The sequence below is a fragment of the Gadus chalcogrammus genome, chromosome 3 (genome assembly GCF_026213295.1).
Source record: "Gadus chalcogrammus isolate NIFS_2021 chromosome 3, NIFS_Gcha_1.0, whole genome shotgun sequence".
In the NCBI taxonomy this organism is placed as follows: domain Eukaryota; kingdom Metazoa; phylum Chordata; class Actinopteri; order Gadiformes; family Gadidae; genus Gadus; species Gadus chalcogrammus.
The window spans coordinates 2,529,586-2,546,438 of record NC_079414.1 but is presented as its reverse complement, the minus strand read 5'-3'; the positions used below and the strand labels follow the sequence as shown (position 1 = coordinate 2,546,438).

Here is a 16,853-nt window from a genome sequence, read left to right as displayed (position 1 = left end):
CTTCTCCACACGTTAATTTCACACGTTGTTATCCTTCTCCAGGGAATCCTGGCACTATCCACTCGCCATAGGCTAACAGGGCTATCCCTCTTACCCTGCGTTCACACCAAAAGATGCATTTGCTGCCCGAACGCGTTGACGCCTGAGTTTTGCGGCGCGTCAAATCAAGTTTTGCGGCGCGTCAAAGGTTTGCGGCGCGTCAAAAGTTGAAATATTTCAACTCGAGCAGCATTTGACGCGCCGCAAAATACGTGAACGCGCCCTTCGCCCCGGACGTGATTGGCTGCTGCATCGGAGGGCCGAGGATCCGGGAGGGTAAAGCACGGGCGAGCTCAACATCCACGGCAGCTGGCCTTGGATATGAAGCTTGCCATATTGGGTCTTCGAATGGTTATTTGTTGGTTGATCGAGGTTCTTGTTAATTGCTACACGGGAACTTATCCCATGCTCTGGGCTAAATAAACAAATAAACAACTTCCAGTTAACCAAAGACATCTGGTTTTATGTTGCCACCCCTTCCCCTAGCGGGGGACGTAACAATCGCGTATGCAAATTTAAGCACTGTGACGCGACTCGGCCTCTGACGATACTGCATGGAAAGCGGGTCATCTTGCATCGCAACAAGCAGGAAGTAGCGGGAAGAACCCGGCGAAGCGATTTGATTGGCTGACGGATGCATCTGCAAAGACTACTCCCCAATCAGTCAGCCACGCCTTCCCACATCAGTCAACGGACGCATGTAGTGGGCACGGGGCGTTAGCTTCCATTGACGTTTGATTGACAGGTGCCCTGACACGCCCCCTTCATATGCTTCCCATTTGGGCTAAACTAGTTTAGCCCAAAGGCTGACCTAGCACAGTAGCTACAGTACAGTGACCTTCGACTAATCAGTCAGTAGCGCAAGTGCAGTATGGCGGGCGTTAGCATGAAAATGAATGAAGTGGATTATTTACTTTCTAATCGGTTTTCTTTAATGTCTTTGGAGGAAAAATTGGAAGTGAAAAGATTGGGGACACATCAACCAAACGATGTAGAATACAGATTTACTGTCAGGAGTGCGGTCAGAATATGGCCGGTAATAGTGCATTTGTAACCGGGTCAACTACGTTTCGTATCGAAACATTTAAAAAGCTGTCTAAATAACCCAACATGACGTGACAAGTGTGTAGAGATAGTGGCCCCTCTCCAAGCTGCATTTCAGCGACAGGCAGTAACAATAAGGTTCTCTAAGGAATCGGAAATGATCTCATTTAATGTTGCATACAACATTGCCAAAGAGGAGTTGCCATTCTCAATTTAAATCCGAAATTATTCTCATGAAGAGAAATGGATTAAACATCAACCCGACGTATAGCAATGAGATGGCATGTGCACAATTCATTGCAGTAGGCCTAATGGGCGACACCTTAAAGCAAAAGACAGCTGCGGACGTCGGAAACGCCACATAGGCCTACATGTCCTTCATGATTGACGGCGACACAGACGTCTCTACCAAAGAGTGTGTGATCGTCTACAGCCGCATTTTGCGCAAAGGGAGACCAGTCAACATTTTAATTGTGTAATACTTTAAGCACAAAAAAAGTTTTATTTTGCTTAATGGTTTAGTTCGAAATGTTCAATTTCAGCTCAGTGAAGCACTTTAAACACCTTATTTTTCTTCTATTTATAATTGTGCTTCAAATAAAGACATGCCTTTCTCTACACCTTAATCTTGTTTAAAAATCATTCACATTATATGAAAGTTATGAACAGAGATATAAAGGTGACCTCATGGCGTCTGGAGCCCTGTGAAGTATTGATAAATGTAATTCTTTAGCCCACCCACCCAAAATCACCACCAGCCGTCACTGTAATTTGAGAAATGCATCCCTGCCGGCGACTTTCATTGGATTAGGAAATTATGGGCGGGACTATTTTGTCCCGCTCACGGACGCTCTGTCATCTACGGATACGAATACTTTTGCTACACATTTACCACCTAGGGGTGTTGCAAAACAACCTGCAAAAAACCCCACAGCTGAGACTTGCAGGAGCAGATTCGAGCAGTTGTAAAATGGTTTTGTGCTCGCTCATTAAAATGCTGAATTAACATAGCGTTCACAGATGTGCAACTTCTGATGCATTTGTTCAAATTTGGGTTTACGAATGCACACCTTTTGGGCATGTTCTCAGATTATGAAACACGGGTGTGCGAATGTGTTTTGCACCAACTGCGCTGCAATAATTGTAGCAAAAGGATTTGTGCACCTGTAACACAGATTAGCGTACTCGTATACCCTATTTTGTGTTTACAATGGTATAAAAAATATATATTTTTTACGACTACAAATGTACTGTTACACATTTGTGACTTTAGAGTACACATGCAAAATAAATATATACGACTTCAAATTTACTGTGACTTTAGTGTACGCATTCAAATTCTGCAGTTACAGGTGCTAAAGACTTTTGCTACAATAATACCTTCATACAGCCGCGACCACATTGCTTTTACAGGCCTTCAATCTACTCAGTCAACCTTCCACTCTTCAGGAGTACTAAAGAGGTGTGGCCATTTTCTACATATTCTCGTTATTGTCCTCCACGTGGCATTGTTTGAGCTCACTCCCAGCAATGGAGATGGGGGGCTCCCCAAGAGGGCTGTGTTCTGAGCTAAATGCAAACAATAAAGGGCAGAGAAGAAAGTGTTGGAAACCACAGCAGCGATTACTGGACAGTCTAGTCTCTGGTCCCCAAGGACCGGGCTCCTGTACAGGAAGTAAACCCACAATTACTATCGCTCTCGTGGCTCCATTCGCTCTGACTCTGCATTCGGGTTCAGAGTTTCACTGACATGTGGGTGCTTAAACACTGAATCCGGTTTCACTAGAACACACTGTGCTAAATGAAGTTCAATCCTACCACGCTAAACCAAGGTAAATTTTACTGCGCTAAATCTGCTCCTATACGTTGCCGAACACCAAAAGCAAAGATATGGATATGGGGACGATGAAAAAAAGGTTTAAAGTTCATTCTAGCATCCACTCAGTTTGGTTATATTGTAATGGGGTTTGTCAAAGAGTATTGAGTGTATTGCATATGTGGCTGTGTTGTATTTGAATGTGTACAGATATTTATTTTGAGGACGTTCAAGGCATGGCCATATTATCAGAACTGTACACCATTAGGTCTTATAGATGTCTTATTATATAAAAGGTAGATGTCCTGTTCTGTCTGATCTTCAATCTAAAATATTCAAATCAGTAAACGGGTCCGTGGAGAACTTAAAAGGGAACCAAAGGAACAACAAATAACACCAAGAGGTTAGCAAACAAGATATTCATGAACACATATATATATATATATATATATACATGTATTTATTATATATATATACATACTATATCCATATAAAACCGTTGTTCAGGCCAGACTGGATGCATTACCCCATACCCCAGCAGGATGAGCTCCCCGTACGGGACGGGTCCTTTGGTGGATGCCAGGGCCGTGGGGGTTTTCTCCTGGGGGGCTGGGGAGAACATGGGGGCTGTGGGCCTGGATAGAGGGGCTCGGAGAAGCAGGGCTCTCCCCCACTGCGGTCTCTCCTCCTGGACCTCCTGTGTCCTCAACCACGTCTAGCCGACATTGCGCTCGCTTGGCACCTGTCATCACCTGTTGGCGTGGTAACGGGAACATTAGCTCTTCGTATCAGCGTCATTATCCTGGTACAGGAGGTCAAAACAGCACTGAGCGGTTAAGTATAACAGACCAAGGCTCACATTGATACTACCTGCCCTGCCCTACATAGGACACTACTTCCGGTGCCACCATTTTGTAGCGTTTGGTACGTAAAATGGGTACAAAACTGCACCACTCAATGCATTATCGGTCAATGACACACCGTAAAATAAGAGCAAACTGATGCACACTAATGTCCCCATTTAAATCCCATGATGCGTAGCGTTTTCACTGTCATCGGATTCGTCCAATAGAGATGGCCGGGCGCGGAGCCGCGTACAGGTTCATGTTATTGAGCTCAGACAGGGGGACAATGGGACATCGAACAAGTGTCTGGTTGTTTAGGCAACCGCTACGCATAGCGGCCCAGAATTTCCAGCGCATTGGAGGCAGAGTTCCCCATTTTATTCCCGAAATAGTGTACTATGTAGTGTTCACTATATCGGGTATAGAGAATTTGGGAACAAGTGAAGTGCACTTCACTGAATTGGCTCATGAGCCAATTCAAACATAGCCAAGACGAATGTTTCAATGAGCAATGAAAACTGCACATACAGTGTAATAATATGAATGACTGAAGGCTATATTTCATAGGGAAGCTTTAGACAACATCCAAAAAGTATTATGAAATGACAGTAAGACGTGTTGTAATCATATTGAGGCTACTCATTTACATATTACACCAGTACTTGTGCACACTTGTGGAAACCCAATTGGGCTTTACTGCTAAGCTACTTGTGCTGGGTTGGCAGTCTTTAAATGTGACTCATTATGTGGGCCGTCCCTCACAGTAACCACAGTAAAGGTCTTCTCTTTTCATCTGACAGAAGCGAAGGAAGCTTTTTGTTCCTTCACCACATGACAAAATTCGCCCTTTGTCTCATCTGTTTTCTACCCAGCGAGGGACAAAATGTATCAGTTAAAGGCCTGATTCCACCGGACGCGTTACGGCAACGTTACACCTGCGGAACATCTTGGCCGCGGTCACCGCGGCAGATAGGTTCCACTCTAATCAATGAGACCATTTCCAACGGGCACGGCTGCGGAACGTCTCAGCAACGTCCCAGGAGCGGCTCGCCGTGCCGCAGCGCTATCATTCCGTAGCATTTCTATTTTTGCCGCAAGCCGTTGCTGAACCGCGTCAATTTCAACAGAGCAGATCGAGCAGGACAGGATGTGAAAAAGTAAAAGCCATAGAGCATCCGGTCAATTTTCAAAATAAAACACAATACTCAGCTCATGTAGCCTATCACAACGTCATTTATGTACCAAATCATCCTTTTTATAAGGGCAATGGCCGGAAGGACAAAGCGTGGCATTTAATTGCAGTCGTTTTGGGAGTGGAAGTTGAGTACATTAGGTTTAGGATTATCGCGTGATCTCGTGATCTCGCGTGAATACGGCTGGCTCGCAACGCACGGTGCGCTGCCGTTGTAAGCATAGACATCTTATAGATAGACGGAGCATTGGCTGCTGGGACGCGAGAAATACGTCCGCCATCTTGGAGTGGTCAACCGGGAGCAGCAACAGCAGCAGAAACAGGATGCCGGGCTGTTGTTCAGCGTATTCCTGCTCAAATCGGCGGACAATCCATAATAGGAATCGGGGGATTACTTTCACAAGCAAGATTTAACATTACCGTACTATTGGTATAATTAGTATTGAATAATAAAACACGCCAAACCATGTGGCCTTTATCATAGCTACACGTATGACAAAAAAACGCATGAAAATCAGTGGTATTCAGTGAGGTATGATTAATTAAATGCGCTGACAGCTCATTGCTCCAGCCAAACGGATTACACTGAGTGGAGCGGATGACCACTCCAAGATGGCGGCCCCGCGTCTCGTCAGCGCCAGTAGGCGGTAGCATTCAATGCTCCTTCTACCTATAAGATGTCTATGGTTTTAAGTACCAAGTACGTAAGTACCAGTTCCAGATCGGCTCGGGGTCCGTCGTCTGCTGATTACGTCACACAATAAGCAAAAGGTTTTTTATGGCTTAAATTAAAGAGCCTGTAATGATCATTCATTTTGAATATATTTGAGACCATTCCCAACCTATCTGTATGGATAGTTTTCTTCTAAAAACAAAACGATAGTTATGTTATTATAACTCTAGTTATATGATTGTAGGCGTAGCCGTCTAGGCTTCGCCTTATGGGCCTGAAAATTCAAACTATGCACCTATCAGCGTGGGCACCGCCCACATTTCCCACGGTATCGTGTATATAGCACGGTGCATACCGTCGCTCATCCTCCACGCTTTTCTTTCAGCATTTGGAGGGTACAGCAGGTGGGAAACTAGACGGCTACGCCTACAATCATAGAACTAGAGTTATAATAACATAACTATCGTTCTATTTCATGTAGGCTACGCCGTCTAGGCTTCGCCTTATGGGCTAAGGTGAAGCTGCGAGCGGAGCCCGATCAATGTACTCCTGCTGGACCCCAGTCAAAACGACCTAAGTCACCAGAACACATAAAGACTCAAAAAACAGCTTAATAAAAAACGAATTCCTCCTAGATCAAGCAAGGCAATGATCAAGGGAGAAAAAAGTGAGTCTGTAAAGACTCCGGCTCTAATCCGTGCTTCATGTAACCCATGAAAAGGAAAAGAAAAACCAGAGCAACACGGTTTCCATTAGGTCCGCTACTACCGGGGGCGGAGCCACAGAATCCGGCTCTCCAATAAGGGGACTCTCTCGGCCGTTTTTAGAAGAAAAAACGGCGGGAGTGCCACACTGGCAAACAAAGCCACCTGACAATTGGCGAGCCAATAGAAAAACCTCCCTAGCCTGCTTTTCATTTGAAAAAAGGTGGGAGAGTGAAACTGGTAATCAAGTCCAACTCGCCAGCCGGCGAGAGGAAATCCAACCACGCCGCTTTAAAGAATATGTCTATATTCTTAAGCCGTAAAAGGGGTCCCTGGCTCTAGCACAGAGTTGCAGAGTGAGCCCCTGGACATGTCTAACATGTAAAAACGGACAATGGGGCCGGGGGAAGACCAAGGCCCCGGGCACAGGAGATGCAACTCCGCCTCCGCCTCATCAGAATGAGGCGGGGGGTGAAAAGCCTTAAGCACAATATCCCTCGACCGAAAAGAACTATTAATGTTCTTCGGGAGGAACGCAGGATTAGGTCTGAGCAACGCGAAGGAGCTGTCCTCGTTTAGCAACAAGCAACTCGGGCTGACAGACAGAGCGGTTAGCTCACCGGCCCGCTTGGCAGAAACCAAGGCCAACAAGAGTGCCGTCTTAAATGACAAGGCATCCAAGGGGGCCTGAGAAAGAGGCTCAAAAGGATCCCTGGACAATCCGCGCAACACGGTGGGGAGATCCCAGCGTGGTGTAAGCACGCGTGAAACAGGCCTAACCCGTCTAGCCCCACGCAAGAATCTCTTGACCAGTGGATGGCTGAAGATCGGTCCACCATCATAGCCTGCGTGGCCAGCCGAAACGGCTGCCGCATAGACCTTGATAGTGGAGAAGGCCAAACCTTTTTCCAATAAGTTTTGCAGAAACGAAACCACGCTTCCCACCTCGCATTGAGATGGGACAGCGTGGTTCTTCTCACACCAATTAGAGAAGGCGCACCACTTCGCCGCATAGAGGGAAGAAGTAGAAGGCGCACGAGCGCTCTGAATAGTGTTGATAACCGTCTCAGGCAAACCTTTGCCCTGCAGGATCAACCTCTCAGGAACCAAACCAACAGCCGTCCCGAGACATCGGGCGGGTGGTGCACCGTCCCGTGGGCCTGTGAAAGCGCATCCGGCCTGAACGGTACTGGCCACGGCGCTGACCGTGAGAGTGCGGCCAGCTCTGGAAACCACAGAGCTGAACGGTTCTCCGGGGCCACTAATATCAGGGACAGACCCTCCTGTCTGACCCGTTCCAGAAGAGGAAGGATCAGCTAGAGCGGGGGAAACGCATACAAGAGAGCCCGTGGCCAAGGTGTGTGTGCCAACGCATCTACCCCCAACGGGGGAAGATCCCGAGGGCTGAGGGAGAACCACCACCTGCAGTGCGTGTTCTCCCTGGACGCGAAGAGGTCCACCTGCGCTGTCCCGAACCTCTGCCAGATCAGTCTGACAATGTCGGGATGTAACCGCCACTCGTCTCGGCGGGGACCGCCTCGAGACATGAGGTCCGCCCCAAAGTTCTGGGCGCCCGCGATATGCAGGGCTCTCAGACTGAGGAGATACTGATGAGCCCAAAGCCAGAGCTCGACCGCCTTTCGGTGGAGAGCAGGGGAGCGGACTCCCCCCTGTCTGTTGATGTACGCCGCCGCCGCCGACACGCTGTCTGTCCTGATCAGAACGTGGCGGCCGCGCACCAGGTGAAAGAAATGCAACAGCACTATCCTCACATCGTCGAGCTCCAACACATTTTTTGTGTGCTGTAGGGGGCGTACGCCACTCGTCTCCGACCGAGTGAGAGAGGCACGTTCCTCCCCAACCCGTCAACGAGGCGTCCGTGAAGACCACTACGTAGGACGCCACCCTGCCCAGGGGAACACCCTTGAGAAGGGCGGGGGGTCCTTTCCAATATTCCAGGTCTGGCGACACCGAACGGGGGACGAGGAGCACCCTGAGCTTGTGTCGCCTGGGGTCCAACCGTTGGCGAGCAAACCACCGCTGGAGTCTGCGCATAAAAATCAGACCCAGGGGGACCACGGGGTGGGCAGCTGCCATCAGCCCCAACAGGCGCATGATGGACAGTGCGGTCACGTTTCTGCGAACGTGAAAACGGGAGAGCGCCGACAGGATGGCGTCTCGCCGAGGAGGCGAAAGCATCGCAGTCATGGTGGCTGAGTCTAGGCAAAGGCCCAAGTAGACTGTCTGCCGGCTGGGGAGCGGGGAGCTCTTCTCCCAGTTGATGGCAAAACCCAGGAAGGAGAGATGGTTTATCACCAACATGGTGTCCCTTCTCGCGGTCTCTTCTGAGTTGCTCAGAATAAGCAGATCGTCTAGGTAGAAGAGAATCCTCTTTCCCTGACGCCTGAGCGGTTCCAACGCCGTCTCCACACATTTCGAGAAGGTGCGCGGAGCCAGGGAATAGCCAAACGGCAGACACTGGTACTCGTACGCCATCCCCATAAAGGCAAAGCGGAGAAACTTCCTGTGCGCCTGCCGAACAGGGCATGGAAGTAAGCATCCTTGAGATCCAGGGATGTGAACCAATCGCCCTCTCTCACACACCGGAACAATGCTCCGACCGTGAGCATTCTGAACTTCCTCGTGGCAATGAATCTGTTGAACACGCGAAGATCCAGAATAGGTCTCATTTCTACGGAAGAGGATTAGGGCCACACATGTAAAAATAAAATTAAGTTCTGACTTTATTCTCAGAATTCTGAGAAAAAAGTCAGAATTCTGACATTAATCTCAGAATTCTGAGATAAAAAGTCAGACTTCTGACATTAATCTCAGAATTCTGACTTTAATCTCAGAATTCTGAGAAAAAAGTCAGAATTCTGACTTTAAAGTCAGAACTACGGGTATCTGTAAGGACCAACCTCTGTTGGAGAGACACTTTGCTTTATGCAGTAGGAGGAAACCTATGGAAAGCCAAGAAGGCCACAATCCGGCCCTAGAATGGCGCGGTAAAAGTGCAAGAATTCCGTACGGAACTAATAGCCGCGGCTATTAGTCATATTGAGATGGCAGTGTGCGAAATACCCGTCAATATTCGGGGATGCCCTCATCCCCAGATTGTTCTCGATATGCAGTAGCCAGCTAGGCCATAACATTACAATATTTCATGGATGCAAGCAAGCCAAGACAATCAATCTATATCTATAGCCTACATGACAACACACACACACAGACACACACACGCACACACGTTAAACACACTGGTAAAGCAATAGGAGCCTGCATTGGCTAAAGTTGTTGGGATGCACGTTATTTTATAACAGGGAGGGGCAAAGTTGTGCATTACAATGCAAACACGACAATAATTGGCACCGTTCTTGCACACTCAGAAGAACATGAACTGAATAAATGCCAGGTATATAGCATATCGGAGACGGGCACACAATCAGTGCATTTGCAAAAGAGAGCCTGCAGTATGACCGATCTTGACCGATCGACATTATTTAACCATCCATCTACAGCTAATACGATCAGACAGATACATCATTGATCACATATAAGCCCACAACAAGCCCAACATCACCACGGCAGGTGCGCTCTCTCTCGCACATTCACACAATCACTCCAACTTCTCCAACTCCAAGGCAAAGCTGTTTCACTTAGACCACAAACAACCACAACTAACCAGCCTACATATCCACAACAATGCACAACAATCAGTTCTATACATTGCGTCTATCTTCTGTTTGGCGCCCATGGCTAATTTGCATACAAAAAACGTATTTGTGAATAAATGCTTTGAATTCTGAATACTGGATTTGGTGAGCTTGGTGAGTTGGCTATGGGACGTGCACTTTTACCGCGCCATTCTAGGGCCGGATTGTGGCCTTCTTGGCTTTCCATAGGTTTCCTCCTACTGCATAAAGCAAAGTGTCTCTCCCACGGAGGTTGGTCCTTACAGATACCCGTAGTTCTGACTTTTTTCTCAGAATTCTGACTTTTTTCTCAGAATTCTGAGATTAATGTCAGAATTCTGACTTTAATCTCAGAATTCTGAGAAAAAAGTCAGAATTCTGAGATTAAAGTCAGAATTCTGACTTTTTATCTCAGAATTCTGAGATTAATGTCAGAATTCTGAGATTAATGTCAGAATTCTGACTTTATTCTCAGAATTCTGAGATTAAAGTCAGAATTCTGACTTTTTTCTCAGAATTCTGAGCATAAAGTCAGAACTTAATTTTTTTTTACATGTGTGGCCCTAATCCTCTTCCGTACATTTCCCCTGACTTCTTGGAAACCAGGAAGTAGCGGGAATAAAAACCTAGGTGAGACTCGTGGGGGGGAACGACAGTGATGGCCCCCTTTACCAAGAGACGTGCCACCTCTGCTGCCAGAGCCGTGCTCGCAGCCGTGTCCCGTAGCGTGGTCTCCACCAACCCCATAAAGGGTGGGGGACGACGCTTGAACTGTATGGAATGGCCCCATCTCAACGTGGTGTCCAACCACGATGGCAGAACGCACCGCTCTTGCCAACACGCATAGCGGTTGGAGAGAGGGCGAGCCGACAGCTGAGGAAGACCGTGCAGGAATAACCCGTATTCCTCTGCCCCTACCGCCTCCACACTGCGTGTGAACCAAGGGGGGCTTCCCACGAAAGGGAGGAGGCTCAGCGAGCGTAGGAGACGTACCAGAACCAGCCGCTGTAAAAACAACGAGCTGTCTAGACGTTGCGCTCGTGACCGCTGAACAGGGAGCGAGCCGTCCGGCCGCCGCACCTATGCGCTGTCCGCAGGCTGGTGCGCGAGAACCTCTGAGAACCGGGGACCAAATAGGCCATCCGGCGCTAGTGGACCCTGGACCAGGCTGGCCCGCTCCCGTTCTGGCACCGCAGTGTGGGAGAGCCATATGATTCGCTGAATCATAGTTGCCCACGCCATATGCCGGCCGGCCGAAACGGCTATCGGCTGGCATAGCTGGAGGATGGCGCTGGAAAAGCGGGAAACCGCCAGCCATCTTGCGGCTTCCTCCGGGCCGTAGGCCTCCCGGTCAGCCGACAAGGAGACCATGGCGGAGGAGAGCAGGGCGATGTTGTTGACCGCCGCCGCAGATTGAGAGGCACAAACGAACACCCTGTCCGTTAGGCCGACAATCTGTTTCTGGAGGCGGTCGGGGGGCAGCGGCTTTTCGTTAGGGCGCCATCCGGCGCCCGGACAGAGAAGCGCTGCCAGGGGAGGCTCCAGGCGAGGTATCGGCCCACCCTTCCACGTTGGTGAAATCCGTGTAGGACTTCACCGGGGCCTTCCGTGTAGAAGGGTCCCCACCGGCAGCACTAAAAAGTGCTGCACAGGCGGGAACAACGGGCACTGGGTAACCCGTCGGGAAGACGATGGGGTGCGAAAGCACTCGCCCTGCATATCGTCCGATATGGGGGCGAGAGGAGGGGCTGGCATAGGAATTCCTTTGATGGCCGCAGCCTCACCCATGATCTCCCCGAAGAGATCGGCCATCCGGCGCGGTCTCTCTCGTTCCACGGCGGAGGCGGTTGAAACCCGGGAGTGGGAAACACCGGACGCCGAGTCGTCGAAGACGTCGTCCATTGAGACAGCGTCTTCGTCGGCGTTGGCGACGCCATCGTGGTAGTCCGGGCTGGCCCTGAACAGGTCAATGGCGTCAGCCAGGTCCACCGCAGGGGAGAAGTAGAGGTGTCTGGAGAGGATCCCTTCTTCAGACAGCTCCCGGCATGAGACACAGGAGACGGAGGGCGTCATAGCAGCCGCGGCGTGGTCGGCGCCGAGGCACCGAAAACACGCCACGTGCCCGTCACCCGGTGCCAGGGAGGCGGGACAGGAGGCGCAAAGGAGTCCTGAGAAGGACCTAGCCCCAGGAGCGCTCTCAGGTGGCCCTGAAAAGGGCCGTTTGTCCGAGGCCTCTCCCGGGCCGCTGCCACCGGCTTGGGAGATCCGTTGTTTTTCCGTTGAAGACATCTTCTTTAGGTAGTTCTCTAATCTGCTGACAAGCACAAGTGCTGAAAGAAAAGGGAGGATGAGCGACGGTATGCACCGTGCTATATACACGATACCGTGGGAAATGTGGGCGGTGCCCACGCTGATGGGTGCATAGTTTGAATTTTCAGCGCGCGCAAATAGAACATCCCTCGGAATCATCTTGGCTGTTAAAGGTCCCATGACATGCTATTTTATGTATTCTTTAATATAGGTATTAGTGGGCAACTAACACAGTATTCAAAGACGTTCCCTAAATTCAGCCGTGGTGCAGAGTTACAGCCACTCCGAGCCAGTCGCACATTGAGCTTCCCCCAAATGCGCTGTTTCGGTGGGCGTGTCAAGGAGGAGGGTGGGGGTGTGGCCCTGAGCAGCTTGCAGCCACCATGCGCTCTGTTTACAGTGGATGTATCGCAATGGCGAGGCGCACACCCTTTAGCCGTGTTCTGTAAATATTCTAGAACACACGGGAGTCCTGGAGCTCTATATCTAAATATTATCATATAGCCTACACAGATATCTATATCATATAATATATATTATCACGGCCAAAAGCTGTGTGAGCCGATATTATGAATCTCAAACGACCGTGTTGGGTTCTCCGACGTTCCTGGTTCTTCAACGTCCACATCAATGTGAATACACACACTGTAACGCAAGTGTTTCTTGTCGGTTCTTTGACGTGTCTTGTATTTCCACAACGAGACTGTCGTGGGGGTTATCTGAGCCATGGTTGAGAAGGAATTGGGGGAAAGGAACTTTGGTTTGACTCGCTGAAGTACATGAACTGCGACATGCCGCCGGTTGCCGCGAGGCACCATCGCCCAGCAGCGGGCAGCCGGCAGCAGGCAGCGCGCGGTTCAGTCGACTTCAGGTTGATGTGAAAGTGGAAGAACCAGAGACGTCGCAGAACCCGACAAAGTCGTTTGTAATTCATAATATCGTCTGGAGGCGCACACAATATGTTATATGATATAGATATCTATGTATTATATGATATTATTTAGATATAGAGCTCCAGGACTGTAACGCAAGTGTTGTACACCTCCTTGTTATTTGGCTAACCGTTCTGCTGTTGGTGTGATGGCGCATAACACGAATGAATGAATTGGGGGGAAGGAACTTTGGCTTTGACTCCCTCAAGAACATGAACCACGACATGGAGGAGAAAGGGATTGTTGGCGGCGAATGTCTCCCGCTTGAGCCCCGCTGAGGGACCACCGCCAGAGGCGGAGGTGCATAAGCGCTGCCCGGCAAAGATCCCTTTCTCCTCCTTGTCGTGGTTCATGGTCTTGAGGGAGTCAAAGCCAAAGTTCCTTCCCCCCAATTCATTCTCAACCTTGGCTGAGATAACCCCCAAGTCTCGTTGTAGAAATACCAGAGACGAGAGTCCGACGTGTTATGCGCCATCACACCAACAGCAGAACGGTTATACGACCGCCTTACTTACCTGACAATACGGATAACTCAAAGAGCCCAAGAAATAACGTCAAATTGTCGCAATGGTGCATCCAGTATATATAGCACATCTATGTGACGGTTGGTATATGGTATAATTTTCTATTTCTTCAAACTGTAAAATCCTGTTTCTTCAAACTGTACAATCATTGCAACAAACTAAATTAAAATAAAACTAAAATGCTTTCTTTAAACTAAACTACGATTTTCTTCTTATGCTTGGCGAATTTATGTTCGAATATTTTGCAAAAATATGTTGCGGTGCACGATGGGATTATACATCTAACAGCGAACGTTAACGGTCCATGGATGCTGCGGATGTTGCTTCGCTTATATTTTAATTTCAGTGGATGGGCTAAAAATCATGGAAAGAGTTGGCAAAAAGAAGAAAGGGGGAGCGGAGAAGATTCGGGACAAAAGGCAGAAATCTCTACAAGCTGAGGCGTCTGGATGTTTTAAAATAGATCGCTTGTTTGCTGTGGCCAGTGCTTCAACCGTTGCTGCTAGTGCCCCCGACGTCCCTGCTGCTACAACCTAACATAATCCATTGCTTGCTAGCAGGACTGTCCGGGTATGTTAAACCGTGTGGATTAATGTGGAATAATTGCAACTTGCAAGAAGCCCCGCGATCAAGACAGCGTCAAGGTAGGCCGTTTGGTTTTTAATTGTGCCCACCGCGACATGTTGAATTCGGCTCACAGGTATTTCTTAAAGGGGTAGTTCGGAATTTTGGACATAGGGCCTGATTCCGAAGTGAGCATTGGTATTCTATATCACTGGAGACAGTTTTCAACACATTTCATTCAGTCCTTCTAGTTGCAGAGTTCGCTCGTGCTAGGCTAGCGCACGTCAACGGGCAATGCTAGCCTGCTATTAAAAACAGTCTTACCCACTCCACAGTACACTCGAGGGAAATCAATTATAACGCCAGACTATAGATTGAAATGTCTGTGTTGATAGAATAATGTTAGAAATAAAACTAACCTTGCATCGCATGAATCATCGAGGGACTACTTTCTCAGCAGAAGCGGAATTCTACTATGCGCTGGTTAGGTTTGTAACCGAATCAAGACAGAAGAACGTAAACAGAGCAGCGTGGGACAGAAGCGCAATTGAACGACTAGGCAACATGATGGTTCAGTGTGCTTTTAGAAATTGTAGAAATAAACGGTACAGATGGGCACCACAAAGTTTCCACCAATTTCCAGTGCGAGATCCAGAAAGGACTCAACTGTGGCTTGTTGCTGCTGGCTTTGACATCAAAACACCGGCTCGTACATGTACGGTTCGTTGGATACAACAAATTCCTCATAATCGTCTTCAAAAGCAGATGCATCGCTAACTCCTCCAAACGTGGCCATATCTTGTTAATGTAATACGCTTGTAGAATTCCTTCGTTCACTGTACTCTACTTTTATTTCTAACATTATTCTATAAACAGACATTTAGATTTATAGTCTGTCGTTATAATTGATTTACCTCGGGTGTACTGTGGAGTGGGTAAGACTGTTTTTAATAGCAGGCTAGCATTGCCCGTTGACGTGCGCTAGCCTTGCACGAGCGAACTCTGCAGCTAGAAGGACTGAATGAAATGTGTTGAAAACTGTCTCCAGTGATATAGAATACCAATGCTCACTTCGGAATCAGGCCCTATGTCCAAAATTCCGAACTACCCCTTTAAGTAGGTTCGCTGAAGTTGGTTCGGCTCATTTGCGCTAAAGGGGGGGGGGGGGGGGGGTCGGTCGGTCGGTCCATAAGGTCCATAAGGGGCCGGTGTAGATGGAAAAATGCCAGGGCCGAAAATCGTTCCCAGTCCGACCCAATGATATTGTGTATCGTAATCAGCAGACGACGGACCCCGAGCCGATCTGGAAGCCGAGCCGATATGGTAGGCTACTTACACCGTAACGCGCCCGGTGGAAATGCAAGCAGGGCAGAGTCGCAGCCGTTCCGTGCCGCAGCCGCATCTTTTTGGCTGAATAATTTGAAAAATGTATAATCTGCGCAGTGAAAGTATGTTTTCAAGCATCAGATCAACTTAGTTTGTAGGGCACTTTATCGTTTTATTTACTGTCATCTTATTTATTTGATATTTTGCAATTCAATAAGTGCATCAACAATCTCAATGGCCCTCATTTATCAAACAAACGTAGAAATTAGCGCAAATCTGAACGCATGATTCATTTTACGATAGGACCAACATGAGATTCACGAAACATTCGTATCACACCAATCCCAGCGTACGAAGGATCTTGGTGTTGATAAATACGGCGGATGAGATCGATCGTAATTAACGTAACACGCCCATATAAAAGCACGTCTTCAGAAGTCTCGCCCCTAACTTTTACGACATGGAGAAACGTCCAACGGTAAAAGAAAAAAGGAATTTTTCCGAGACCGAAATGGAGACGCTTGTGTCACTGGTGGATGCGAACCGTCTGGTTTTGTTTGGTAGCCTAAAAGCTGGCATTAAAGGCAAGCAAAAGAATGCTATATGGAAGGAAATAAATGTTGCAGTGAATAGTGTTTCCAATGTTCATCGGGCTACGGAAGAGGTTTGTTAATTAAATTAATTAGGCTAAATAATAAATTAAATGTAAAATTTCTGTTATCCAGCTTAAAACATTTCACATATATGCGATTGTTTGCATTGCGTTAAAGTTATTTTATTCAGAATAAGGTGAAGAAAAAATGGTCCGACATGAATTTCAGCACCAAAAAACGTGTTGCGGCTGTGAAAGCGGGCCAAGCAAGAAACGGGAGGAGGCCGGGTAGACCCATATGAACTGACGGCATTTGAGGAGCGAGTGGCTGGTCTCATCGGGTCTCCCTCCATTTCGGGCATAAGTTGCGGAGGAGACACCGATGCACTCCAGACCAGTCATGGAAGTGGTAAAAAGGCCTTTGCAATTATTTAAAAAATATATATCTACAGCTTCCGTGTTACAAAGTAATGGCACAAATAATCTCATGATTGGCCTATACATCGCTCCACTGTTGCCCTTGTGCGCGTGTGAGCGCTGTTGAAGTTGCGCTCCTGATCCGTGTTCGGATGAGCCATAGGAGTTATTAGGTAGGTC

At 48.2% G+C, this 16,853-nt stretch overlaps 1 protein-coding gene across 2 annotated transcripts in view; it reads right to left on the bottom strand.

The window, feature by feature from the left end:
* Positions 1-16,853, bottom strand: part of LOC130377798 (E3 ubiquitin-protein ligase pellino homolog 1-like) — a 51,009-nt gene that overhangs the window by 19,223 nt on the left and 14,933 nt on the right. Inside the window, exon 2 of one of the 2 annotated variants that reach the window (XM_056584871.1) lies at positions 3,433-3,651. In XM_056584871.1, coding sequence (XP_056440846.1) covers positions 3,433-3,521 — 89 coding nt within the window. In that variant the 5' untranslated portion in view covers positions 3,522-3,651. Of the gene's footprint in view, positions 1-3,425; positions 3,652-16,853 lie in introns of those variants that run through there. The other variant, XM_056584872.1, reaches the window with a different exon arrangement.